General features: G+C 48.4%; 1 protein-coding gene across 1 annotated transcript; it reads left to right on the forward strand.

Annotated features, from left to right (window-relative positions):
• The first annotated feature begins 2648 nt into the window (after positions 1 to 2648).
• On the forward strand, positions 2649 to 27424 carry KLHL35 (kelch like family member 35). Its single transcript, XM_030550814.1, has 7 exons — positions 2649 to 3025; positions 10122 to 11012; positions 15583 to 15767; positions 17469 to 17587; positions 22231 to 22419; positions 25517 to 25705; positions 26679 to 27424. Exons 2-7 carry the CDS (start codon positions 10123 to 10125, stop codon positions 26865 to 26867), a joined length of 1761 nt encoding a protein of 586 aa, XP_030406674.1. The 5' UTR covers positions 2649 to 3025; position 10122; the 3' UTR covers positions 26868 to 27424.

The raw sequence follows: 27424 nt of genomic DNA on the forward strand, positions 1-27424 counted from the left end.
GACGGCGGACGCATCATCTCTCTGCTCGAGTGCTCATGGTCACCTCCGAGCTTAAGGCCTTCGGTCTTCTAGGGAGCTGGCATTCCTCATTAATGCCCCAAAAATCAGAGTAGTCCGCCTGGCATGCCAGGGGTTCCAGCGGCAGCTGCGAGGCCGTTGTATCTCGGTGTTTACAGCCAACACAATGGCCAGGTGCTTCATAAGCATTCAGGGGGGACATAGTCCTCCCCCCTTTTTTGTCAGGAGGCCATCCATTTCCGGGTCTTTTGCATGGCCCGCTCGATGGAGCTGGCGACGTCCTTTCTCCCAGGCGTTCGGAACGTCTTATCTCTTTGACTCAGCAGGTCTTTCCTGTCTTACGAGTCATCACTCTGCCCCATGTGAGGCGTCCCGCTTTCCGGAGGTGGAAATGGTTCCTCACACAGACCTGTTCGCTCACCGCGAGTGCAGGAAATGCCAGGTGTTCTGCTCCTTCCAAGGTCTCTCCTCGGAATCGATCTTGGACGCATTCCTGATACCGTGGAACGGCCAACTGCATTATGCCTTCCCGCTGTTCCCACTGGTTCGTTACGTCCTGCTCAAATTCCGCAGGGGCGGAGCGTGCGTCATCATGATCACTCCAGAGTGGTCCAGGCAGCACTGACATACCACGTTGCTCGGCCTGTCAGCCCAGACCTCATCACTCAGGGCAATGACAGGCTTCGTCACTCGGACCTGCAGCCTCTTCGCCTCACGGTGGCTCCTGCGTACCTGAGTTGGGGTGACAGGCAGCCTTCCACCTGGTCAACGTACCGAGCCAGGTGGAAGCGTTTCCTTTACAGCTGCAGTACGCTCGATCTTGCTCCTGCTGAGGTCTCGATCCCCTCTATTTGGCCTGCCTCTGGCCTTCAGCGGCAGGATCTGGCGGTATCATCGCTGAGGATACTCTCAGCAGCCGTCCCTACCTTCCAGCAGGCTAAGATGGACGTTCAGTGTCCCACGCTCTATGGGTTCGAGGTCCCTCAAGGGCTTGGAGCGCTTGCACCCTCGGGTGCGCCGCCCAGCCCCGCCCTGGGGCCTCAACCTAGTCTTGGCCAGACGGGTCTCTGAGATCAGAGCTCTTACGAAGGTTCCACAAAGACAAGGTGCAGTTGTGACCGCACCCGGCTTTCCTCCCTAAGGTGTTTTGGCCTTTCATGTTACCCACAGCTCAACGCAATGGGCATAACCGTTGCACTCCTTGGACATCTGTGGAGTGCTCGCATTATGTTGTGCTGACAGAATCATTTCCTAAGGTGCCCCAGCTCTGCCCCGGTAGCGGGCCAAAGGGAGGGCTTGCTTGTTTTCCTCTCAGAGGATCTCATCTTGGGTGATGGCGGACATCCCCACTTGTTCTGATTTGGCTCATATTTCCCCAAGCCACATCACCGTGCATTCTACCAGGGCTCAGGCTTCATCTGCCGCCTTGCTGGCTCGTGTTTCTACCCACGAGACCTGTCACGAAGCTCCATTGGTCCTCGGTCCTTACCTTTGCTTCGCAGTATGCCCTGGTTCAGCAGTCAAGAGAGGCTGTAGCCTCTGGCTCGGCAGTTTTATTCTGCCACATTTCACTCCGACCCCACCGCCTTTGTAAGGCTTGGGATTCACCTAACTGGAATGGATATGAGCAATCACTCGAAGAAGAAAAGACGGTTACTCACCTTTGTAACTGTTGTTCTTCGAGATGTGTTGCTCATATCCATTCCGCACCCGCCCTCCTTCCCCACTGTCGGAGTAGCCGGCAAGAAGGAACTGAGGAGCGGGTGGGCCGGCAGGAGTATATATGGAGCGCCATGGTGGCGCCACTCTAGGGGGCGACCTGCCGGCCCACTGAGTTGCTAGGGTAAAAGTTTTCCGACGAATGTGCACGCGCGGCGCGTACACCTAACTGGAATGGATATGAGCAACACATCTCGAAGAACAACAGTTACAAAGGTGAGTAACCGTCTTTTTCCAGTTTGCCAGTGAATCATATGCAAATCTTGGAAAACCGTGAGGACACCAGACTGTGCCTTGATGGCTTTGGAATTGGTACCTTGAGCAGAATGGAGCCGGGGTGGAAATGAAATTCTGATGCGAAACAGACGTGAAATGTCATGAAACATTCAGGACCATTTCTAAGGTGGAATGACAGGTACTGTGCAAACTGGGGTGCGTGTAAGAGATAGACGGAGTGAGCAGGCTGCACACTGCTGCAAGGCTCAGAAGGTTCTTTAGGACCATGGACAGTTCAGAGAGGAAAATGCCAGGTTGCAAAGGGCTCCTTTAAACGTCAACACGGCTATTTGGAAATTCACCAGACAATCAGGATTTACTGGAGTTGACACAGGGCTAACTCCCCTTCTGTCCTATTCTTGTCTATGGACCTAATGACACAACTGGAATGAGCAGCACTGAGAGTGGGGGAACTGGGGATGTGACCGCACCCCCTGGCTTGAAGTGGTTTCCATCATACATGGGGTTTACAGTTTGGTTCAGTGGCTCTCACCACCCTCACTATGCAAATTGTTCCAATGCCCCTGAGCAGAGCTGCCTTCCTCTTCCTCGGGTTATAGCTGTTGGAGGTCTGTGGTCTGGGCGTGTTTATTTAACTGCTTAGTGTGGTTTTCAGAGAGGTGCAGAGACTCTATCAAATGAATGTTCCAGCGGGACCCCAGCTTACTCTCCAGATGGCTCCTCTCTCATAAGCTGCCCCCGGTGTCACATTTTTCTGAGCTGTGATTTTTCTCACCCCCTCCCTCCTTTCCTGTCTGCTGATTTCTGACACTGGGACTCCTCCCCGAAGGGCTGTGATTGAAAGCTGCAGCGAATGCCTTGCTGCCTACTAGCCTGTCAGGCAGGACTGGAGGAACAAAAGCTGCTTGCTATCCCTTTCTCCCTGTGTGGTCTTTTGTGCCTTTTCCCCAGCAGCTGCAGAAGGGCTGATCTCGCCGCCTCTCCTCAATGCCGCCTGCAGCCCTGTGAGGGAAGCAGAGCTGTAGCTTCGCTGGTCCTAGCTGTGGTCCAGGTAAGTCCTTGCCTTGCGGACGAGGGACCCCTTCCTCCTGAACAAAAGGGATCACTGTGACAATCAACCGCTTGGGCACCTGCCATGCGGGCTGTGCAGAGAGGGGATGGGAGCAATGACAACTGAAAGAGACCAGTGGCCTCTCTGCCCTGTGATTCATGCACATTAGGTAAAGGTGGTGGACAGGGAGTGAGAGGTTTGGGCCGATACCCAGGGGTTCTCTTTGTGCTGCCTGTCAGGAGCCCACCCAGCTGAGCCAGATTAATGTGTAGGGTTGTACAGTGATACCCCCAGTTTGGGACTTGGTGATGAGGGCTGGGAGGGGAGAGGGGTTGTCCGATCCTCAGCCACACACCTGTGCTGTTGGTTATACAGTGTGATGCCAAGCTGTTCAAAGTCCTGGTGCTCGTGTGTGTCACAACTGCAAGGTGGTTTTCAGGGTTTTCTTTGTTTAAGTCGCATGAATTACCTCAATCAAAATCAATGTCATTTTCTTTGAGATGCATAATGAACGGACCCTTTTCTTAGTGACGTTCTGGGGCTCGCTTACCCCTGCATAACTCAACTAACTCTTCTGTTTTTTCGAGTTCTCAGCATCATAGCATCTCGCAGTCATTCATGGCTTTTATCCTCATGACACCCTGTGAGGTAGGGAAGTGCCGTTATCCCAACTTTACAGAAATTAAGTGAGTGGTCCCAGGTCACCCAGGGTGCAGGAGATGGGAATTTAACTCAGGTCTCTCAAGTCCCAGTCCAGTCCCCTAAACACTAGATCATCCTACCTCCCTATGTGATACCCTACTTCTGATCTACACTGTTGTAAAAGAAATTAAATCAGGCCACTTTGTACCAGGGAGCACAGCATAGTCCAGTGATCATACAGGAAAGTGGAACAAAACTGTCAAGCTTTACAATCTGAATGACCAAAAGCTTTGTAATTGACTGGAGATTTTTTCCATGCTTCGCTGACACCTGTACTGCAAAACCCATAAGAAAGGCTTCAAAAATGGTCTTGAAAATGAATCTAAAACCAAGACATCTTTTTCCCAAATACTTAATTTTGTTCGTTTAAAAAAATTGATGAAAATTATTTTAATACTTTTTTTTCGTTTGCAAAGTCATTCGGGTTTTCAGTTAAAACGTTGTTCACTCATTCTTTCAGTTTTCTTTTTTTTTCTGTTGTTTTTTTCCCCGGTTGCCAATTTTTATTGCTCAGCTTCCGGCCACAATGGAATTATCCAAAATAATTAAAGCAATAAATTCTAAAGCAATAAATTCTGAACACTCTGATTTTTAGATGAGTCTGCAGCCAGTTCAGCAGACATCTTTTGTTGGGGAAAAAAGAGATCTAACAATTAAAAATGACACAAAACCATCCTCACAGTTCTTTACATTTGGGGAAAATATTTTTCTTCATTTTTTTTATTTCCATCTTAGATTTTTAAGGCCAGAAGGGGACAATATGGTCATTGGGTCTGACCTCCCATGTAACACAGGCCATAGTTTTGTAATAATATAATCTCCAAGAGATGGAGAATTTAGGCAGTTCTGCCTTGGGCCAGTTCTGTTCCCGAAGAAGTCAGAGGCAGATCTGAATTCAGATTAAATTGATTAAATGCTGGATTAAAGACCTGAACCATAATTTAGAAACTGACTATAATTCTTTATTTAGATCTCTGGCATTGTCTGCACTTAACATCCTACAGCAGCATGGCTGTAGTTAGGGTGACCAGACAGCAAATGTGAAAAATTTGGACCGGGGGGGGGGGAGAGGGTAATAGGAGCCTATATAAGAAAAAGACCCAAAAATTGGGACTCTCTCTCTAAAATCGGGACACCTGGTCACCCTAGCGTCAGTGTAGATACTACTTACGCCAGCTGGAGGGATTCTCCTATTGGTTTAGGTAATCCACCTCCCCAAGAGGCGGTAGCTAGGTTGATGGAAGAATTTGCCCATTGACCTAGTGCTGTCTTCATGGGGACTTAAGTCATCTGAACTACACCGCTCAGGGTGTGTGGATTTTTCATACCCCTGAGTGGTGTCATTATCCCAACTTAACCTTCTAGTAGAGACCAAGTCTTAATCCATAGTTTTCATCATTGTTAGTTTCAACAGTACAATTTATAGTCCGAGAGCTCTTTAGACCCACTATCATCCCCTGGACAACAAACTAATACAACTAACAAGGGAGGCAGTTTAGTGGATAGAGGGTGGGACTGTTGCTTAGGGTCCTGATGGGTGACCTTGGGCAAGTCACTTTCTTTCTCTGTGCCTCAGTTGTCCCTTCTATAAAATGAGGATAATATCGACCTCCTCTGTAAAGGACTTTGAGATCAACAGATGAGAGCTAAATACTAATAATAGCATGGTACATCCAGTCACATCTTTCTGTAGTAGCTGGTTCCAGCACAACAAAGAGCTGCTGATGGAGTTACTGCTTAAGCCCAAGTGCTTTCTGGTGCTGAGATCCCAGGGTTGAGCCCTGTGGGGTCTGTGTGCTGGTGGCTGTGATTTGGCATAAAGCCGTGTAACAAAGCTAGGCCTGAGCTATGCAGATAATCTGGGGGACTGGTTCTGGCCCATTTTAGGCCACATGCTGACAGTCGTCATTCTGGCTAGTTGAGCCCCAATTTCAAAGGTGGGTGTCCGAATAGGGCATTGAATTCCCACCTTGGACATTAGTATCAGTAATTAGGTGCCCAAATGGCCTTTGAAGAGCATCCAGCCAGGGGATTTGAGTGCCCTGTTACAGTCCCCCTGTTTGGAAACAGGACCTGCAACACCGAAGAGCCCAGTTGAAGGGGCCCTGGGTGGGGAGGTTGGCTAGAGCTGTTGGAGGAGAAAGCTGTTTCTGAATCGCCTTGTCGGAGCAGGTGCTTGGCATTAGCAAATAGTCTGTGTGCTCACGAGAGGGCAAGAAGGTTGGGTTATTCCTAATGCGAGCCGGAACAATAGGAAACCAGAGAGCAGAGTTGCAATTAGCACTGCTCAGGCTGCGGGCTTATGCTTGCTCTGTCAGAAAAGAAGCCATCAAAGGCAATTGGAGACTAATGAAACACGTAGGAAGAAGATGACAAAAGAGAACAAGGCCCTGACTTTGCACACCCCGGTTACTTCCCTTAAAGAGGAAAGGGGGCGTTAAACATGATCTTCATCTTGATTGCTCTTACCTGTAAGCCTCTTGCAGTTTGAGTAGGAAGATCTGTATTAACTGTGGAGGAGTGGGACTTCTAGGTCCCCTAGCACTGCTGTCTGTAGATACACCCACTGAGGACCAGTCCCATGATGCCTGTGCAGCTGCATTTACACCAGTGGGGCTACACTGATTTACACCAGTTGAGGATCTGGTCCCACTGGTGTGTTTCATCAGTGCCGTGTCCAGTCTAGCTTTCCCAGTGGCTTTGTGCCCACGGGTACCTCTGCTTTTATGGAAAGAATAAAGAATCGATGGAGGAAAAATGGGAGCTGCTTGGAAAATGGACTATTGTGGGTGGGGAGCTGGGTGTTCTGCATGTGTGTGAGATGGACAGAAGAGAAGCTGGGCCTGGCTGGTCATCTCCTCATCAAAAATGAGTCTGGTGATCTCAGTCCATTTCCTTGTGGTATCCCCAACCCCCCACCCCCATTGGTACCTCTGTTGCTAATCTCAGCAGACAAGCCAAGGGAAGTGACCATGGAAACGGGATTTCAGGAGGGATGTTGGAAGACACTGAATCTGGTCTGTGGTTCCAGATGTATATATCTTAGAAATTACCGGGAAGGACTTTTTTTTTTAAATCTCCCTCTGTAATCCTAGTAGCTCCTTTTTTTGCATAAAGAGCCAAGTTCATCCCCTGGTGTATCTCCACTGAAGGCATGTGGTCACACCGTGACCCTAGGCCCTTCTGTATTCCCACTCTACACACTACTGCAAGAATATTTCTACAAAATAGGCCTTGTGAGGTGTCCTATGAAAGCTAATAACACTTTGGTTATTAATATTATTGTAAAATGCCTATGTTACCGTTGTGTGAGGTCATGAATTCTCTCTGTATGGTGCTACTGAAACATGTTTAATTAGGGTTATGAGCTAGCAACTGTGAAAAAACGGGACGGGGGTTGGGAGTAATAGGTGCCTATATAAGAAAAAGTCCCAAAAAACAGGACTGTCGCTTTTAAAAACATGACATCTGGTCACCCTATGTTTAAGGCCAGACACCCTAGCCTAGGTAAAGGTGATAAATGGGTGTGTCCTAGACCAAGAAATGTGGGTTACCTCAATTTAAATATTGGCATTAAACAAAGCCAATGAGCTAAACCGGGGTGGGCAGAGAGGTTATCCTATTCCTAAACTCAAGAGCCAGCAAGAGCATGACCCCTGCACCCCAGAGAGACACAGGAGACTGTAGTGCTTCAGTGAAGGTGCTACCTATGGCAACAGGAGGGGATTCTCCTGTCAGTGTGGGTAATCCACTTCCCCCAGAATTGGTAGCTAGGTTGACAGGAGAATTCTCATGTTGACCTATCACTGTGTAAACTGGGGATTAGGTCATCTTAACTCCATTGCTCAGGGGTGTGGATTTTTCACACCCTGAGCCAATGTAGCTATACTGACCTCATTGCCTAGTGTAGACCAGGCCAAAAACATCCCTTTGGAGATATCAGGTCAGAGAGACTCCATCTTTAACTGCACCTGAGAAAACACAGAAACCAACCCATCTGATCTCCGTGATGGGTCCCGGCAAGGAGACTCTGGGTGAGGATAAAGACTGTATTATGTGAGATTAAATTTGGCTTTTAGATGCATGTTTTCACTTCTGTTTGCTTTTAAACAGCTGTAACCCTACTGCCCCTCTGAGTTGGCAGCAACAAGGGCTGGGTTCAGTATCCAGGGGTTCCGTTTCAATAACACAATGCATAACCGGCTCGAGCCCCCACCCAGTGACCTGGGACACTTACATACCACACCCTCCTGGGTGCCTCTAGGAGGCAATACTTCCCCTCTTGCAAGCATGGAGTCTGAGTGTAGCAAAATCCTTTTAATAAAGGAAAGAAACAATGTGGCATCCCATTGGAGAAACACCACAAACAGGATTATAACACAAACCATAGACAAAAACCCACCTCCAAGTACATTTGGCAATGTCCTTTTCCCCTTAGGGTCTTAAGTCCAATTACCCCAAAGTCCAACAACCCAAATGTCTCTGGTCAGTGCCACCCCAGAATTCAAGAGTTTATCTGCAGAGTTTTACCCCCCCCCCCCAAGCCTGGGTGGAAATTGGGGGGAGTCCACACAGGATGTTAAGAGGCACCTTACATGGGCCAGGGCCAACTGCTCCACCTCTCCGTGGAGTTCTGCTGCAGCCTTCACCACGACCAGCTCCACTACACCAGCTGTGCTGCTCCTCCAGCCGTCCCTGCAAACCTCTCCACTCCACTCACTGTTCCATGGGCTGCAACAACACTCTGCAAACTACTTCGCTCTGCCAGCTGCTTAACAATAGGTCTTCAGGCTCCCCCATTGGTTAACACAGCACTCAATGATTTCAGCTCTTAGTAGGGGAGCTCTGGTGCTGGTGCACCATTGGCCCAACATGAATTCAGCTCGGCAGTCTCTAGATGGATTCCTAATGGAATCAAAATTAGCTCTACTCTTTAACACTGGAGAGAGGAGGATGTGCAATTGGCTTCCAGGGCCCATACCATCAGGTGTACACACCAGTCCCCAACCTCTCTCAATTCTTGGGGTTTTGGAACCCATATCCCATGTTTAGCAAGTACCACCCAACTGAGGTTGAGTCATCTCTGTCACAAAGCAGTCCCACAGTTCCCCATTCACACAATCAAGATGACAAACTTTTTTTTCCTCCTGTCCCAATAACAAAGAAATTGGGGTTCCCAGAGCTGTTAAAATAACCATCCCAGTCTGCTGTGGGCTTATGGTAAGTGGGGGGTGGGTGCCAATGCAAATGCTCGAAATCTCTTTCCACACTCTTTGAAATTTTTGAAATTCTTTCCACATTGCCTACAATTCACCACCAGATGTCAGGGTAGCACCCAGATCTATTCTTTGCTTCTATTTGTTTTCACTATAAACATATCTAAGTGCTGTGAGTTGAGTAGAGTGGTGATCTCAGGTGGAACTAGTAAGCTGGGGTGTCCTCAGGGGCAGCTCCAGGCACCAGCACAGCAAGCCGTGGGGGGGTGGTGTGCCAGTCGTTATGAGGGCAGCAGTCAGGCAGCCTTCGGCAGCATGCATGAGGGAGGTCTACCGGTCCCGCGGCTTCAGCGGCAATTCAGCGGCGAGTGCCGAAGGCGCGGGACCAGCAGATCACCTACAGAAATGCTGCCGAATCCTCATGTCCAGTGGACCTTCCCCAGGCTTGCCGCCTGGCTGCCAGGCTTGGGGAGGCAAAAAGCATAGAGCCGGCCCCGGATGTCCTGCTCTTTGGTAGCAGCAACTCTGTGAACACTAGGAGTATCTAGTAGACATGGGCTGGGTGCTCCAGGGAGATGCCCTGAGGGCTCCAGGACTGAGATATATCTGTTGCTAACTGGTGAGTGAGAGCGGGTCCTGTGTAGGCCTAGAGAAGAGTGCTTGTATTGCCTATGGCTGGTGGAATCAGGGACCTGACCTGGAGCAGGCACAGACAAGGTCTCCTCATGCATGTTCCACTGCCTTCTATTGTATGCTCAACTGATTTGAGCTACAGGTAAGAGATTTCCTTTCTACAAAAGCATAGGGGTCTGTGCTTTGGGAGTAAGAGGATCTGAATTTTGGACACTGTTCATTAGAGAACTAAAGCGCCTGCGTACATCCTGGTGGTCTGGTGGGTGTTAAGCATGTGCTTAAACCTAAGTATGTGGCTCAGTGCTTTGCTGAATCAGGGCCTTAATTCCTGCTGTTGCTATGAAGTTCCTTTATGACCTGGTTACACCTGGAAAGTCCTAGGGAACTGCAGGTTTATTGCAATGTTATGACGAGTGCATGCAACAAAATCTTAACTTAGAGCAATTTTAGCCAATACTTAACGAGCTGATGTTAGTCACCGGTAATTTGACAACTGTTTCATTGTGTTCCTTGCTCTTTCTCCTCCGCCTCTGCCCTGGAATCAGGATGCATCGGCTGATAAAAGAAGAATCCAGCTACAGAACGAGCAGCCTTGAAAATGCAACTCGAGAGCAGAGCAAAGAAAAGCTGCACATGAAACTCTGCAGTGGGTCCTCCCATGCTGAGCAAATCCTCCAGACTCTGAACTCTTACCGGCAGAGCGGCATCTTCACTGACGTGGTGCTCTTGATTGATGGGCAGGAGTTCCCCTGTCATCGGGCCACCTTGTCAGCCAACAGCACCTACTTCCGGGCCATGTTCGGTGGTAGTCTCAAGGAAGGCCATCAAGACATCATCAGCATCCAGAAGATCTCTGCCTCCACCATGAGCCTCCTCCTAGACTATATGTATGGGGGAAACATAGTCATTCAGGAAGACAATGTTGAAGATATCTTAGAGCTATCCAACTTGCTTCAGATCTCCAAGCTCACAGATGCTTGTGTCACCTTCCTTGAAGGCCAGCTTCACCCATGCAACTGCTTGGGCATCCTGAAGCTCGCCGACTCATTCTCCATCACCTCCCTGGCTGAGAAGAGCAAGAGGTTTATGCTAGAAGGCTTCGTGGAGGTGTCATGTCATGAGGAGTTCCTGGAGCTGAGCGTGAAGGAGCTGGTCAAGTATCTGTCAGATGAGCAGCTGGTAGTCCCCAAGGAGGAAGTGGTCTTTGAAGCGGTGATGCGGTGGACACGGCATGATGTTGTCACCAGAAAAGGAGCTTTGAAAGATCTCCTTGAGCACGTGCGCCTCCCTCTGCTGGATCCCATGTACTTCCTGGAAAAGGTTGAAATGGATGAGCTCATCCAGGACTCCAAGGAGTGCATCCCTTTACTGCATGAAGCACGGAAGTACTATATCCTTGGGAGTGAAGTCAGCTCTCTGAGGTCAAGGCCTAGGAGGTAAAAACAGGAAACTGGTTCCTAAAGCTGCATACCTGAGTCACAGATTCCTAGATACTAAGGTCAGAAGGGACCATTGTGGTCATCTAGTCTGACCTCCTGTATAACTCAGCCCAAAATATTTCACCAGTAATTACATAGCAGGTGTGAGGGGGGGCCAGCTGAGGTCACTCAGTTAGTGTGAAGTGCAAAGAATGGGGCAGACAAACCCCAAAGTTGGTGGATAATTCAATACTTAGATTCACCAAGCCAGCATGGAACAGCTTCTTTGTTACCACCCTGATCATTCGGAAGTCAACAACAGAGTTCCCTTGAAGTTCCCAGCCTCAGGCCTCCATCCAGGTACCCAAGTCAAATATGATGAAGATTTCTGAAAATCTTATTTCATCATATAAGAGAAAAGGTTCTACCAATCCCAAAGGATCAGACACATTACCTCCCGGGTTATTGAATATTCCAGATCTTACCCAAATACATGCTTACAGCCAATTCTTATTAACTAAACTATAATTTATTAAAAAAGAAAAGAGAGAGAGAGAGTATGGTTAAAAGATCAATAAAATACAGACATGACTTTAATTTTTGAGGTTCAGATACATAGCAAAGATGGTGCGCTTTGTAGTTGCAAAAAGTTTTTTTTAGAAATAGCAAATAGGTTATAATCCAATGTCCAATATCATATTCAGGATGAACCAGTCAGCACTGGGATCCCAATCTGGTGGCTTAAGCTTCCCCTGATGAAGCATCAAACAGATCTGAGATGAACAGGATCAGGACCCAAGGATCTTTTATACAATTTCAAGCCTTCTTTGACTTGTTGGAGTCCCTTGGGGAACAATAGGTAATTAGGATTACTTTGAAGGAGGTCCATCACCAGTACTTAGCTATGCAAATTAACATAAGACAATTTGCTTGTTCCTCCACCATTCACAGATTAATTGCTATACATTTCAAAGAGAGATGAACAACAATATCCTGTGTTTACAATTCATTTAAATGCTCGGATGTTCTTTTGATCCTTGAATTACCAGAATACAGCATAGACAGGGACTGTTGATTACATTGTTGACCATTACCCATGTATATGTGAATACACAGAAACACAAACATTATGTCCCCACATGTCTTTAACAGTTGAATATGAATCATTTGTTCTGCAGGATGTTTAACCGTTTCTAGCCATACATCACAGCCGGGAAAGATACTTCTCTTCCTTGCAATAAAGGAACATCATCCAGCCCAGTAGTCTTAGTTCTGAGAAGACTTGTGCATAAGCGTTAGCTAGTGGTGGTAGTTTTTTTAAAGTCCCTAAAATTCACATGAGCTACTTATATGGTTGCTCATGCTAATGCCTTCCTAAATTGCCTTTACTTAAATTGGAAAGGGTTCAAAAAAGAGAGCTACAAGAATGATTAAAAGTCTGGAAAAAATGCCTTGTGGTGATACACTAATGAAGCTCAATCTGCTTAGTTTATCCGAGAGAAGGCAAAGAGGTGACTTGGTCATGGTCTGCAGGCACGTTGCTGCTAAATGGGGAAGAGATTTCTGATCTAGGAGAAAAAGATGAGACCCGGTGGCTGGAAGCTGAAGTGAGAAAAATCCGAGTGGAAAAAACATGCACAATTTCAACGATGAGGTTAAATTAACCATTAGCACAAGTTACCACAGGTTGTGGTGGATTCTCCATCACTTGAAGTCTTAAAAAAAAAAATTTAGTCTTGATTTAAAGATGGGCTCTAGCTCAAACAAAAGTTGAAGGCTTAATGTAGAAGTTACTGGGTGACGTTCTCTGACCCGTTTTATGCAGGAAGTTAGACTGTATAATGGTCCCTTCTGATTCTAAAACTTTAACCTATTGCCAGATACAACTCTTTACTCCTCTCTGGCTACACCTGTATGTCTGGAAAAGCTTCCCAAAACAGGCTAATGTTGTTCTCCCCACTTACCAGAGAAGGCTACTGGAGGTTCAGTATCAGAATGAACTGACCAAAATTTTTGGAATTTTGAAATTTCTATGAAAAAATTGGTCCAAAATTTTGAATTTTGGTGGAAAAAAGGCAACACTTTTCCACACACATTTTTTTTTGCATATTTCCCCTTCTCCCTCCTCATTTTTCCATTAACTATAGAATGGATCAAAAAAAAAATCAGAAGTTAAATAAAACATAAGACAAAGTGTCCATCTTCTGCAATTCCCCCCTTTTGTTTTTCATTAGCTCTAGGCAGCAGGCAGGGTGCCACTATTTATGGACAATCCTTTTGTGTTATTTTTAGTGGCTTAATTTAAGGGATACGCACCCAAAGCACAGTGTGGGTGCAAGAAATATGACTGGAGAATCCCCTGCTCAGTGCTCAGCATGCTAGGCCACACTGCTTCCCCAGAGCTGCAGCAACACTATTCTCTCTCCTCTATAGTTAGGGGCTCTTGGAGGAATTTCTGTTTCATGCAGGGTGCCATCAGGCTGTGGAATTTACGGCCACAAGTCGCATGGTTTTAAGTCAAATGGATTCAAAAAGGGGCAGAATCATTTCATGGACAATGATAGCATTGTAATTACACCTCTACCCCGATATAACTCAACCTGATATAACACGAATTTGGATATAATGTGGTAAAGCAGCGCTCCGGAGGGGTGGAGCTGCGCACTTCGGTGGATGAAAGCAAGTTCAATATAACACAGTTTCATCTATAATGTGGTAAGATTTTTTGGCTCCCGAGGGCAGTGTTATATCGAGGTAAATGTGTATATGTGCTGAGTGATGAGTAATCAAATCTCATGCCTTAGGGTATCAGCTGCTTTCTTAGACTCGTAGGACTGGAAGGGTCCTCGAGAGGTCATCTAGTCCAGTCCCTGGCACTCATGGCAGGACTGAGTATTATCTAGATCCTCCCTGACAGGTGTTTGTCTAACGTGCTCTTAAAAACCTCTAATGATGGAGATTCCACAACCTCCCTAGGCAATTTATTCCAGGGCTTAACCACCCTGCCAGTTAAAGTTTTTTCTAATGTCCAACCTAAACCCTCCCTTGCTGCAATTTAAGCCCATTGCTTCTTGTCCTGTCCTCAGCGGTTAAGGAGAGCAATTATTCTCCCTTCTCCTTGTAACAACCGTCTATGTACTTGAAAACTATTATCATGTCCTCTCAGTCTTCTCTTCTCCAGACTAAACAAACCCAGTTGTTTCACTCTTCCCTCATAGATCATGTTTTCTAGACCTTTAGTCATTTTTGTTGCTCTTCTTTGGACTTTCTCCAATTTGTCGACATCTTTCCTGAAATGTGGCATTCCAAACTAGATGCAATACTCCAGGTGAGGTCTATTCAGCATGGAGTAGAGCAGAAAAATTACTACTTGTGTCTTGCTTACAACACACCTGCCAATACAGCCCAGAATTTGGTGTTTGCTTTTTTTTTTGCAACAGTGTTGCACAGTTGACTCATATCTGCAGTACTCGGTCATTTCCCTTTCTGTATATGTGCAACTGATTTATTCCTTCCTAAGTGGAGTACTTTGCATTTGTCCATATTGAATGTCATCCTACTTACTTCAGACCATTTCTCCAGATCATTCTGAATTTTAATCCCATCATCCAAAGCACTTGCAACCCCTCCCGGCTTGGCATTGTCCACAGGGGTCAGGAGGGAGTCCCGCTATCTGTTGCATCGCACAGCTTGACTGGGGCTTTCGTTTGTTCTGTTTTTCACCAAAGCTGGGAGCATGGGCTGCTAATGGGCAAAGGTCTGATCTGGGGTGGCAAACCTTGTGTTCCGGCCAAACTCTGAACACTGAGTGCGGCTGCAGTGTGTTCCGACACTTGTCCACGGGAATCAGCCTGGAGACCAGGAATTGAACTCTCAAGTCCTGAGCTACGGCACCTTCCCCCCATCTCTCCATTAACCAGTTGCTTGGAGTTTCCCTCCTTCCATTTTTATTTTATTGCTAGCTAGTACAGCAGCTGCAGAGTGTCAATTCTAATCTCTTCTGGCGGTGAGTTTGCCGTGGGCCAGCTGCCAAGAAAGCTCTGTCTCCTGTGGTCACTGGTCTCACTCCTGAGGCTGGCAGCTTTCCTGGTCATGAGGAACGTAACTGTCAGGAGAGGCAATGATCACAGAGTGGGGACTTCGGGTAGCTGGGCCAATCCTGTGGAGAGTTTCGAAGATCACGAGCAACACTTTTAACTTTGACTCTATTTAACAGAAGCTGGACAATGCCTTTGAACTGCACAAACCCATAATTAAAGACAACTCCTGCCCCAAAGAGCTTACAATCTAAAAAGTGAAGGTGGACAAAGGATGGGAAGGGAAATTGAGTGACAGGTGAAGTGACTTGCCCAAGGTCACCCAGAAAGTCAGTGGCAGAGTTGGGAATAGAACCCGGGTCTCCTGACTCTCAATCCAGTGCCATATCCACTAGATAACACTGCCTATCCCAATAGGACTCCTCATGGTAATGGGTATCATAGTGCTTTCTACTAGACAATATGGTAGGAGGATAAAGCTTGGAGCATGACAATAGAACAGAAAGTTGGGACTGTTGCTCTAATATTTATCCATGTGTTTCTCATTCTAGGTTCATGGAATTAGCAGAGGTCATAGTAGTTATAGGCGGCTGTGATAAGAAAGGCCTCTTGAAGCTCCCCTTCACTGATATGTACCATCCGAAGAGCAGGCAGTGGACAGCACTCTCTAGCGTGCCAGGGTACACCAAATCGGAGTTTGCAGCCTGCACCCTAAAGAATGACGTGTATATATCAGGTGAGAAACCCACGCAACAGCCCCGCAGCTACACCTCCAAGCATTTCTTAGAGAAACGGCTGGTTCAGGTGCTGTGCTGCTCTCCTCTCCAGCTGCAGAGTCAGCTGGATCTGGTATACGGGTGTATGTTATGCAGGTCTGTGTTTTTCTGCTCTTGTCACACCGTAGTGGTTAGCTGTGTTCCTTGTACTTAGAGTTGGAAATTAAGCAGATGAGAATTCATTCCCAGTGTATCTTCTAGGCCATAGATTTGTAAATGTTAAGGCCAGAAGGACCTTTGTGATCATCTAGCCTGACCGCCATGGAACTTGCCCAAAATAATTCCTAGAGCAGAGCCTTTAGAAAAACATCCTATCTTGGCTTATAAATTGTCAGCGATGGAGAATCCAGCACGTCCCTTAGTAAATTGTTCCAATGGTTAATTACTCTCACTGTTAAAAACTTACATCTTATTTCCTGTCTGAATTTGTCTAGCTTCAATTTCCAGACACTGGACCATGTTAGACCTTTCTCTGCTAGTTTGAAGAGCCCATTATTAAATATTTGTTCCCTGTGTAGATGCTTAGACTGTTCTCTCTTAACCGTCTCTTTGTTAAGCTAAGCAGATTGAGCTCCTTGAGTCCACTATAAGACATTTTTGTCTAATCCTTCAATCATTCTTGTGGCTTCTCTATGAATCCTCTTGTATTTGTCAACATCCTTCTTGAATGGTGAGCACCGGACCTGGACACAGGATTCCAGCAGGGGTCACACCAGTGCCAAATAGAGAGGTAAAATAACACCACTGCTCCTACTTGAGATTCCCCTGTTTATGCATCCCAAGATCGCATTCACTGTTTTCAGCACCATGTCACTGCTAATGCTGGGTTTGGCTCCCCACCTCCAGCAACGTTATTCCTCCATGTGTCCATCGTTAGCCATTCTGGCTGTAGCAGCCCGAGAAGATCAGGGCAACCCTGTGCCTACCACAACACACAGACCTCTTCAAAACCACCCAAGAGCATGCTTGTGGTTGAGGCACCTGTTGTGGGCTTATTTGCCCTGCCCAGATTTCTCAGCAATGTCGATGTGGTATGAAGAATGGTCTGCAGCTGGCAATAGAAACCAGTCTGTTATAACTGACCCAACCTTGCGGATACCTGGCTTTGATTTACTATGGTGCTCATGGGTCCTTCTGAACCGATTTTTGAATGGGTCTGGGTCAACGTGCAGCCAGCCTTCATTCCTGGGGCCAACAAGAGGACCCCGCATGCAGCTGTGGCCAAAGACCGACAATGTCTCACATCGCTCATGACTGCTTTTGGACCAGATTGGATGGTGGTCGGAGGGCTCTGCACTCTGCTGAGGAGGCTGCAGCAAATTGGGTTGGCAAGCTCCGCACCCAATAAGAATGACCACAGCATCACACTGGAAGGTCGCATTCTGCTGATTATCCACCGCACCCCCCAAATCTTTTTCAGAGTCACTGCTTCTCAGGATAGTCCCCCATCCTGTAAGGATGGCCAACATTCTTTGAGACTTTTCTTTCTCCTCCTTTTCCACCTTCTGCCTCTACAAGCGAGATCCCTACATCAGGCACTACATCAGTGTATGGCAATGTTATTTGTCATTTACACTAAGCTGCCTCAGAGCCCCTCAGTTCTGAGGTGACGGTGGTGGCTCTTCCCTTGATAGCCTGGGGCCTCTCTGTCTGTCTTCCAGGAGGACACATCAACAGCAGTGATGTTTGGGTGCTGAGCTCCCAGCTGAACGTCTGGATCAAAGTTGCCTGTCTGCACAAGGGCAGATGGAGACACAAAATGGCAACTCTTCAGGGCAAGGTGCGTACTTCATTCCCCTCAGTCTGCAGTTTGGAGTTCTAGACTATCGACCAAACCTAGTAACTGAGGCTTCAGCATAGGTGCTCGACCCCCCTCTGCCCCTGCCCCCTCCCCGACTTTGCCCCTGCCCCACCCCCATTCCAACCTCTTCCCTGAAGTCTCTGCCCCAACTCTGCCCCCTCCCTGCCCCATTTGACTCCTTCCCCAAATCCCTGCCCCGACCCCGCCTCTTCCCCACCTCCTCCCCTGAGCACGCTGCATTCCCCCTCCTCCCACTTCCCTCCCGGAGCTTGTTATGCTGTGAAACAGCTGTTTGGCGGCAGCAAGTGTTGGGAGGTAGGCGAAGGAGTGGAGATGTGGCACGCTCAGGGAAGGAATCGGGGCGGAGGTGAGGTGAAGTGGGGTGGCGGGGAGCTTGTCTGCCGGTGGGTGCTGAGCATCCATTAATTTTTCCATGGATGCTCCAGCCCCAGAGCACCCACAGAATCGGCACCTATGGGCTTTGGCACTCATTCCTCCTCCCACAGCAACAGCAGGTAACAGGAACATGACACAGATCCCATACGAACAGGTCTCAGGGGAAAAAAATCTAAAGAAATACAGGAGAGCTGGCAGCATAGGCACTGACTCCAGGGCTAGAGCACCCATAGGAAAAAAATAGTGGGTGCTCAGCACGGCAACCCTTCTGATCAGCTCCCCCTCCCCCTAGCGCCTCCCACCCACTGCAGATTAGGAGGCCCTGGGGATGAGGGTTGGGCATGCTCAGGGGAGGAGGCAGAATGGGGCAGGAAAAGGCAGAGCAGAGGCGGGAAGAGGTGGGGTCTTGGGGGAAGGGCTGGAGTGGGGGCGAGGCCTGGAGCAGAGTGGGGATTGAGACCCCCGGGGAAATGAGGAAGCTGGCGTCTGTGTTTGGCACAACTGACCGTTTATCCTCCTGGGAGGGGAAGATAGGGAGACTAAGACGATGACAATACGGCTCCATGAAGAGCTCTTTAATGACTAGAAAGTCAACACAATGTAGTAACATGGACAAATTGCTAAGGAGGAGTACAAAAGAAAAGCATGAGCATTTAGGGACAGAATCAGATAGGCTAAGGTACACAGAGAGTTACACCCAGAAGAGACATAAAAGGAAATACGAAGTTACTTAAAGCTTCAGTCTTCACTAATAAGGTTAATGGTGACCAGATACTCCACACAATTAATATTGACAACCAGGGGGAAGGATGGCAAGCCAAAATAGGGAAAGAATGGTTTAACAAAACTTTAGATAAATGCATGTATTCCAGTGGACAGGGCCTGATGAAATTCATTCTAGGATGCTTAAGGAACTAGCTAAAGCAATTGCGTAACCATTAGCAATTATCTTTGAGGATTCATGGAGGCTGGGTGAGGTCCCAGAGGACTGGAGAAGGACCAGCTTAGACGGGATCTTTAAAAGGGGGACCAAAGGGGGACCAAAGGCATTATAGACCAGTCATCCTAACTGAGACGCCTAGAAACAGGGCCGGTGCTTCCATTAGGCAACCCTAGGCGGTTGCCTAGGGCGCTAGGATTCAGGAGGCGGCATTTTGTGCACTCCCTGCAGTGTGCACGGGAGCTTCCAGTTCTACTCCCATCGCGACGCCGAAGAAGGCCCTTCTGCCGAAGTGCTGTGGAAAACAGCGGCAGGCAATTGAGCAGCTCAATGACTGCCACTGTCGCCTACGGCATTTCGGCGGAGGGTCCTTCTTTGGCGTCACGATGGGAGCAGAACCGGAAGCTCCCATGTGCCCCATGGGGAGCGCACAAAATGCCCCCCTCCCCCGAATTCTGCCTAGGGCGCCAGAAACCCTGGCGCCGCTCCTGCCTAGAAAGGCACAGGAACAAATGATGAAACAATCAATTTGTAAGCACCTAGATTAGAGGATAATAGGGTTATAAGAAATAGCCAGCATGGATTTCTCAAGAGTAAATCATGCCAAACCAGCCTAATGTCCTTCATTGACAGGGTTACTGGTCTAGTGGATGGGGGGAAGCAGTAAAATATAAGAATGGCCATACTGAGTCAGACCAATAACCCATCCAGCCCAGCATCCTGTCTTCTAACAGTGGCCAATGCCAGGTGCTCCAGAGGGAATGAACAGAACAGGTAATCACCAAGTGATCCATCCCTTGTTGCCCATTCCCAGCTTCTGACGGTTGGAGGTTAGGGACGCCTGGAGTATGAGGTTGTCTCTCTGATCCTCTTGGCTGATAGCTGTTGATGGACCTGCCCTCCAGTAGATGTGGGATAGCTTGATTTTTTCTGGCTTTTGACACAGCCCCACATGCTGGTCTCATAAACAAACTACAAAATGTGGTTGAGATGAAATTACTATAAGGTGGGTGCACAACTGGTTGAAAGACTGTACTCAGAGTAGTTATTAATGTCTCATTGTCAAACTGAGAGGACGTATCTACTGGGGTCCTGCTGGAGTCAATCCTGGGTCCAGTACTAGTCAATATTTCCATTAATGACTTGGATAATGGAGTAGTGGAGAGTATGCTCATAAAGTTTGTGGATGACACCAAGCCTGCAGGGCTTGCAAGCACTTAGGTTTAGAATTTAAAATGACCTAGACAAACTGGAGCATTGGTCTGAAATCAACAAGATGAAATTCAATAGACAAGTGCAAAGTACTTCACTTAAGAAGGAAAAATCAAATGCACCACAACAAAATGGGGGATAACTGGCTAGGCAGCGACAAAGCTGAAAAGAATCTGGGCGTTATAATGAATCACAAAATAAATGAGCGTGAACAATGTGATGCAGTTGCAAAAAAGGCTAATCTCATTCTGGGGTGTATTAACAGGAGTGTCCTATGTAAGACGTGGGAAGTAACCGTCTCACTCCGCTTGGCACTAGTGAGGCCTTAGCTGGAGGGTCAAAACAACAATGGGGGATGGTTGTTGAGAAAGGAAGACCAAGGGGGGCGCTGATAAGTCTTTGACTATGCTAAGGGCTGTTATAAATGGGATGGTGATCACCCCACTTCCGCTGGAGGCAGGACAAGAAGAAAGGGGCTTAATCTGCAGCAAGGGAGATTTAAATTAGAAATTAGAAAAATCTTCTCTAACTATGTGGGTAGCTAAACTCTGGATTAGGCTTCTAAGGATTAGGCTGTGAAATCCCTATCTTTGGAAGTTTTAAAGAACAGGTTGGACAAACACCTGTCAGGGATGGTCTAGGCAGCGCCGGCTCTAATTTTTTTTGCCACCCCAAACAAAAATAAAGAACGCTGCCCCACGGTAACACCCACCCCTGCGCGAGCGCCGCACGGCCCAACGTCCCCAAGTGCTGCTCCGCCCAAGCCCCCCACCCCTCCTGAGCACCGCACCGCGCTGCCCAAGTCCCCGCCCCCCTGAGCGCCGTGCTGCAGAAGCCCCCCTCGCCACCCACCCCACCCCGAGCGCCACGCCACCCAAGCCCACGCCCCCCGAGCACTGAGCCGTGCCACCCAAGTCCCCGCCCCCCCCAAGTGCTGCGCCGCCCAGCCGAAACAAAAACAAACAAACCAACAAACCCTCCAGTGCCCCCAACCGAACCAAAAAAAAAAGCACATGCTTGGTCGGCTGGTGCCTGGAGCCGGCCCTGGGTCTAGGTTTACTTGGTTCTGCCTCAGTGCAGGGGGCTGGATTAGGTGACCTCTCAAGGTCCCTTCCAGCCCGACATTTCTATGTTTCTGTGTGATAGCTGCAGTCACTTCTGTCTCGGTGAGAATACAGCTGGGCTGTAGGAATTCATTCACTCCTTCTGGCTATATGATATCGGAGAACAGAACAATTCTGCTTTCGAAGCCCACAAAAATCTCTGTGTTTGTTCAGGCGTTTAGCGTTGCGTAAATGGCCTACTATAAAATCTGATACTCGTAACAATAAAATATATAATTGAAGGGTATAGAGCTATGTTGTTAGAAAGCTGGACTCAATCTTTGTGTGCAGAAATGTTTAAAGGTTTTCAAAGGTTTTAAAATGGTGCATCCTGTTGCTTACCTTGTGGTAATAGGGCAGATCACCTCCTGTGTGCTCCCTTGTGGCCAGAGATTGTGCTGCAGCACCCTGCCTCAGTTTCCCCTCTTCTTCAGGGCCCCATAAGAACACCAGCTTGATGATCTGGAGAAGAATTTCTATGCCCCTCCTGTGGGCTGGACTTATTAAATTAACAAAAATTCCAAATAAAAGTGCTCAAAGCCCCATCCAGTCCATGTTCCTGGTTTTCCCACTCAGGGGTGTCAGTTTCCTTAAAGACTTAGGATTCTCTGCTGGCGCCTGCTTACACCCAGCAGCTGGTGTACTCCGTTTTGATCTCCCTGAAGCTTCCCAGGAAGCTTCTTCCTGCTCTTTCTAGGGCAATCCCCTAATCCATGCCCAAGTGTGCCTCAGGCGTAAGTAGCATTGGGTGATTCCAGGCCGCTATGGGCAAGCCGCTCTGTTATACCCACCTTCCTGCTAATAGTTCACTCTGCACTCTAGCCATTTGTCTCTCTTCCACACCCTAAGGCAGCTTTTGCACATGCCTCTATGGGATTGTTATGCCCAGTACCAGGTGTCAGATTCTGTATCCTGGTGCCCCTCCCTCCCGGTATGATTTCTGCTGACTGACTCTGCTCCTTCCATGGCAGATCTATGCGGTGGGGGGGTTTGACGGCTTTTACTGCCTGGCCAGCATGGAATGCTACGATACGTTCTCCAACAGCTGGTCGGCTGTCGCCCCTTTGCTGGAAGCGGTGAGCTCGGCAGCAGTGGTCCGCTGTCTGAACAAGCTGTACGTGATTGGGGGCGCTGTGGATGACAGCGCAAACACAGACAAGGTACCGTGGTGCCGGGGCATGGTGAGGGTAAAGGGAAAGCTCAACTAGCTTACTTTGGTTGAGATGTCTTTTAAACAAGGAGTGGGAGATTGTGACTCTGTTGTTTTCAGGTGCTTTCTCAATGCCCACTTCTCCAGCTGTGATGTTGCCTGACCTGTTTATGGTTGTAGTAGGGGAGAGCTGTCTAGTGGTTAGAGCAGAGGACTGGCCATCAAGCCTCCTGGGTTTCATTCCTTGCTTCTTGTGTGAGCTTGGGCAAATCGCTCACTTTTTGTTCATCGGTTTCCCTATCTGTAACAAGGCGATAATATTGACTCTGCCTACCTCGTTATTATTGTTTGGACTGCAGTCGTGCCTAGGAGCCCTAGTCATGGACCAGGACCCCATTGTGCCAGGTGCTGTACAAATACCGAACTGCTGCCCCAAAGCATTTACAATACAGGTTACACCTCACGGGAAGCTGTCTCACAGGATGGCTTTTTAAGGGGAGTTGGACCCAGCCTCCCCTATGGCTGATGAGTCATTTCCCCGCAGAGACTGATCCAGTCATTATCAAAGCCTGCAAGTGGCTAAGCTGGAAAGGAGAGCTTCAGGAGGGAGGCGGGCTCCTGTGGCAGGCCCTGGAGCTGGGGAGAGATCTGCAAGGGGGGAGGCCTCTGGGCCCCTGCAGAAGACCCCTGGGTCAGGAGGAAGATCAGCTTTATATGGGGATCTGAGGTTGAACTGTTGGATTGTGTCTGAACAATAAACTGTGCCCTGGAGGATGCACGGGCCCGTGGTGTGAGTCCTCTCGAGGTGGGGGACAGGCCAGCAGCCCGCAGGCTGTGACTGCTGAACGTTACAAAGCATTCTTGTAATAAAGTATTAACATACCTGTGCGAGTGCAGAGATCCGCGGTGCTGTCCGCATACAAAACTAACCCCCATCCCAACCCTATTTCAGATAGACAAGCCCTCCCCTGCCTGTAATACCACAGACATGTGGGTCCCTCAAGGTAGGTCCTCACTGCAATTAAAAACTCATAGGTGGCCAGTGCCAGCTGACTCTGGCTTGTGAGGCTCAGGCTAAGGGACTGTTTAACTGCCGTGTAGATGTTCTGACTCGGGCTGCAGCCCAGGCTCTAGGACCCTGCAAGGTGAGAGGATCCCAGAGCCCAAGCCCCCGTCTACACTGCAATTAAACAGTCCAAACCCCATGAGCCCGAGGCAGCTGGCACTGGCCAGCTGTGAGTTTTGCACTGTGGACCTACCCGCAGTGGCATACAGCGGATTATGGGCGTGTTCAGAGTGTTTCAGATGATCACACTGCTTATTCCTTGGGGATTATCTGACTGGGGAATGATATTAACACAGTAACTCCTCACTTAATGTTGTAGTTCTGTTCCTGAAAAATGTGACTTTAAATGAAACGATGTTAAGCGAATCCATTTTCCCCATAAGAATTAATGTCAATAGAGGGGGTTAGGTTCCAGGGCAGCTTCCCCTACTCTGCAAGCACCAGAGGCAGGGGGTTCAACCTTCAGCCCACCCACTCCACCCCCTCCCCCAAGCTCCCACCCTTGATCCACCTCTTCTCCCCCCTCATCTCCCCCTTTACTTCACTCGCTATGTCCTTGCTCCTCCCCTCCCTTCTAAACGCCAAGCCAGCTGATTGCCATGTAGGGGATGGAGGGGGGAGGTGCGCCGAGTCCTTGCTCCCCCCTTCTGCCCGGGACAATCAGCTGGCTTGTGGCGTTTTGGAAGCAGGAGGGAGGGGGAAAGAGTGAGGACTCGGTGCGCTGGCTCCCTTTCCCTCCCCTGCCTCCCGAACGCGGCAAGCCAGCTGATTGCCCTGGGGAGAAGGGAGGGGGAAGGAGTGAGGACTCGGCGCGCATGCCCCCTCCTTCCTGAACTCCACAAGCCAGCTGATTGCCACTGGCAGGAGGGAGAGGGAGCCTGCACGCTGAGTCCTCGCTCCTCCCCCCTCCCTTCTGCCTCCAAAATGCCACGAGCCAGCTGATTGCTGTGGGCAGGAGGCAGGGGGAGGAAGGGGAAGGCGCTGAACTGTGGAGTCTGCCAGTGGATGGGAGGCGCTGGGGGGCGGGAGCCGTAGGGAGGCTGCCAGCTGTGGAGAAAGCAGGCAGCAAAACAACGTAAGAGTGGAGCCTTGCACAACTTTAAATGAGCATGTTCTCTAATTGATCAGCAATGTAACAACGAAACAACGTTAAGCCGGATGACTTTAAGTGAGGAGTTACTGTAAGACATACTCAGCACTTTTTATCTTCAGTTCACTTCACAGACATGGAACTAATCTAGCCAGATGCACGCAAGCCCCTGCGGGAGGCAGGCATTATCCCCATTTTACGGACTGGGCAATTGTGAGGCAGAGGCCTAAATTTTCAAATGTCCACTGGCTTTGGGTATTTTATTTTTCAAGGGGTTTCATGGGGAGTTAGGTTCCTCACTACCTCTACAAATCTGGGCCTAAGTGACTTGCCTGAAGTCACACAGTGAATCAGTGTTAGAGCCAAGAACTGAAACCAGGTGTCCTGACTCCCAAGTCCTGTTCTCTGTTCACTGCACCATGCTCCTTGTCCCATTCATTCATTTTTTGGTAGATGCACGGCAAGGCCTTGGCTCAAAGGGACTGTGCCATCAGCATGTGTTGGGCATAGGCGCTGACTCTGTGGGTGCTTCGGGGCTGAAACACCCAAATCAAAAAATTGTGGGTGCTCAGCACTCACCAGCCACAGCTGTTGGGCAGCATCGTTGATCAGCTGATAGGTGGTGACATCAAACAGCTGTTTGGCGGCTCAGGGATGGGCTTGGGGGACAGTGAAGACCAGCGAGTGGGGGCCTTGGGGGTGAGGCAGGAAGAGGGGTGAGCACAAGGCCCTTTGGGGAAGGGGCAGAGTGGGGGTGAGAAGAGGTGGAACAAAGGAGGAGTCTTAGGGGGAGGGGAGCGGGACCTCAGGGTGGAGCAGGGGTGGAGCACCCTTGGGGAAAAGTAAAAGTCGGTGCCTGTGGTGTTGGGTTTTAGTTACTGGGATTTTGCCTGAGCAGGGACACCACGAGAGTCTGTGTTTCAATAGCTGATTTCCTATTTCTCCTCCCAGGTCCAGTGCTATGATCCCGAGGAGAACAAATGGACGTTCAGGTCTCCCACCCCCTTCTATCAGAGGTGCATTAATGCTGTCTCCTTGGACAACATGATATACGTTGTGGGTGGACTCCTGAGTAAAATCTTCTGCTACGATCCCAGAAAAGACACCTGGAGAGAAGTGGCCACTCTCCCAGGACCTCTGGTAAGGAGAAATTTCAGTACGAGGCTCTGAACATCACCTCATTTTCTAGAATATCCTCCGTGAACATGAGAATCTTTGTAGAAGTTTAAAGGCAAGGTGCTAAGAGCTCTGACCCTAATCCAGTAAAAGCACTTAAGTACATGCTTAAATTCAGGCATGTAACTAGTCACTGCTCCACACCAGAGCTGGCTGAAATTTTTTGGCAATACATATATTTTATTTTTAAATGAAAAATGGCTTTTTCAGCTAGAATGAAAATTTTCATTTTGGTAAACATTTTCTGATTTTCAAATTGGGGGGAGGGAAACTATGTAGGTTGCGGTTAAAAAAATTAGTTTTTGAAAAGACGAAAAATTCAGATTTGTTTTTCATTTAGGGGGAAAAAAAAGAAAAAACTGAAAATGTTTCATTTAAAATAAATTAAAAAAAAAAAGTCAGATTTCTTATTGTTGAAAATGCAGTAAGAAATTTAAAAAAATATGTATTTCTGTTCAAACAAACCAAAACCCTGTTGACTTTTTTCAACCAGCTCTACTCAGCAGCTTGCATGAGTAAGCCCGAAAAGCAGTGAATTTCCCGTGGAGATGTCAGACTGCCTTATTGCGCCTCTTGTGAGCATCTGCTAGTTCTGAGAAGCACAGTATAGAACAGAAAAGATCACAACGCTCGGTTCAGGCAGGACCTCTCGTGTTTGCTCTCTAGACATCCATAAAAATCCAAAAGCATCGCCCAGAAACAGCCCTCTTGACCCCCAGGGGCTCACAAAATCCAGGCCCCAGGCCTCTTGTTTTCGGCTTACCCCTCTTTCCCTCCCTGCTAGATGTGTGATCTCGCAGCTAGACAGGTCCGAGCAGGGTCAGTTGAGACCAGAGCATGACCCCCACTTCGTTCCTTGTTAAACCTCCCTTTTGAGCCTTGTTGTACGAAGCTGGAAGAGATGCCCTCACCTCTCTTTCCTCCCCTCTGCCTGCAGGAGAGCTGTGGGGTGACAGTGTGCGGTGGGAAGATCTACATCCTGGGTGGCCGGGATGAGAATGGGGAAGGCACGGACAAAGCTTTCACCTTTGACCCAGCGACGGGGAACGTGGCACAGCAGCCCCCGCTGCAACGCTGCACCAGTTACCACGGCTGCGTTACCGTTCTCCAGCGTGTGAGCAGATGACCCTGCTGCTTCCTTCCCCTCCCCAGGAGAAGGCAGTTACTCTCAGTGCCAAAAAATGACTCTCTGTCCTGTTCATTGCAGTTATATGTCAGTCTATGAGGAAGAGCAACGTCAAGTGACCAATGCAGGCATGCTGTGGCTGTGAGGCACCAGTTGGAAGGAAGATGGGGGTGAGGGGAGTCATGACTGCAAATATTAAGTAATTGCTGTTATTGTTTTGGTGGAGGTGAATGCTGCTTTGTGCTAGGGGAGGAGGGATGTGGGCAGTGCATAACTTACGGGGCAGGGAACACTGCACTAAGACCAGTAGGTCTCAAGTAAAGCTCATGAGCAATTTTCTGACAAAACTTTTTTTTTTTCTTTTGTCGGAAGCAAAATCGTTGGAAAAATGGCGTCTGATTCGATAGAGCTCCAACTCTGAAAACTTTAGGTTTAATAAAAAAGGAAAGTTCCAGTTTTTCAAAACTAAGTGAATTTTTGCTTGTAAATTTTAGTCAGTTTACACATGCATGCACACGCACACGTGCACACACACACACGAAACAGTTATAAAACCA

This window comes from Gopherus evgoodei, chromosome 1, assembly GCF_007399415.2.
Source record: "Gopherus evgoodei ecotype Sinaloan lineage chromosome 1, rGopEvg1_v1.p, whole genome shotgun sequence".
Taxonomy (NCBI): domain Eukaryota; kingdom Metazoa; phylum Chordata; order Testudines; family Testudinidae; genus Gopherus; species Gopherus evgoodei.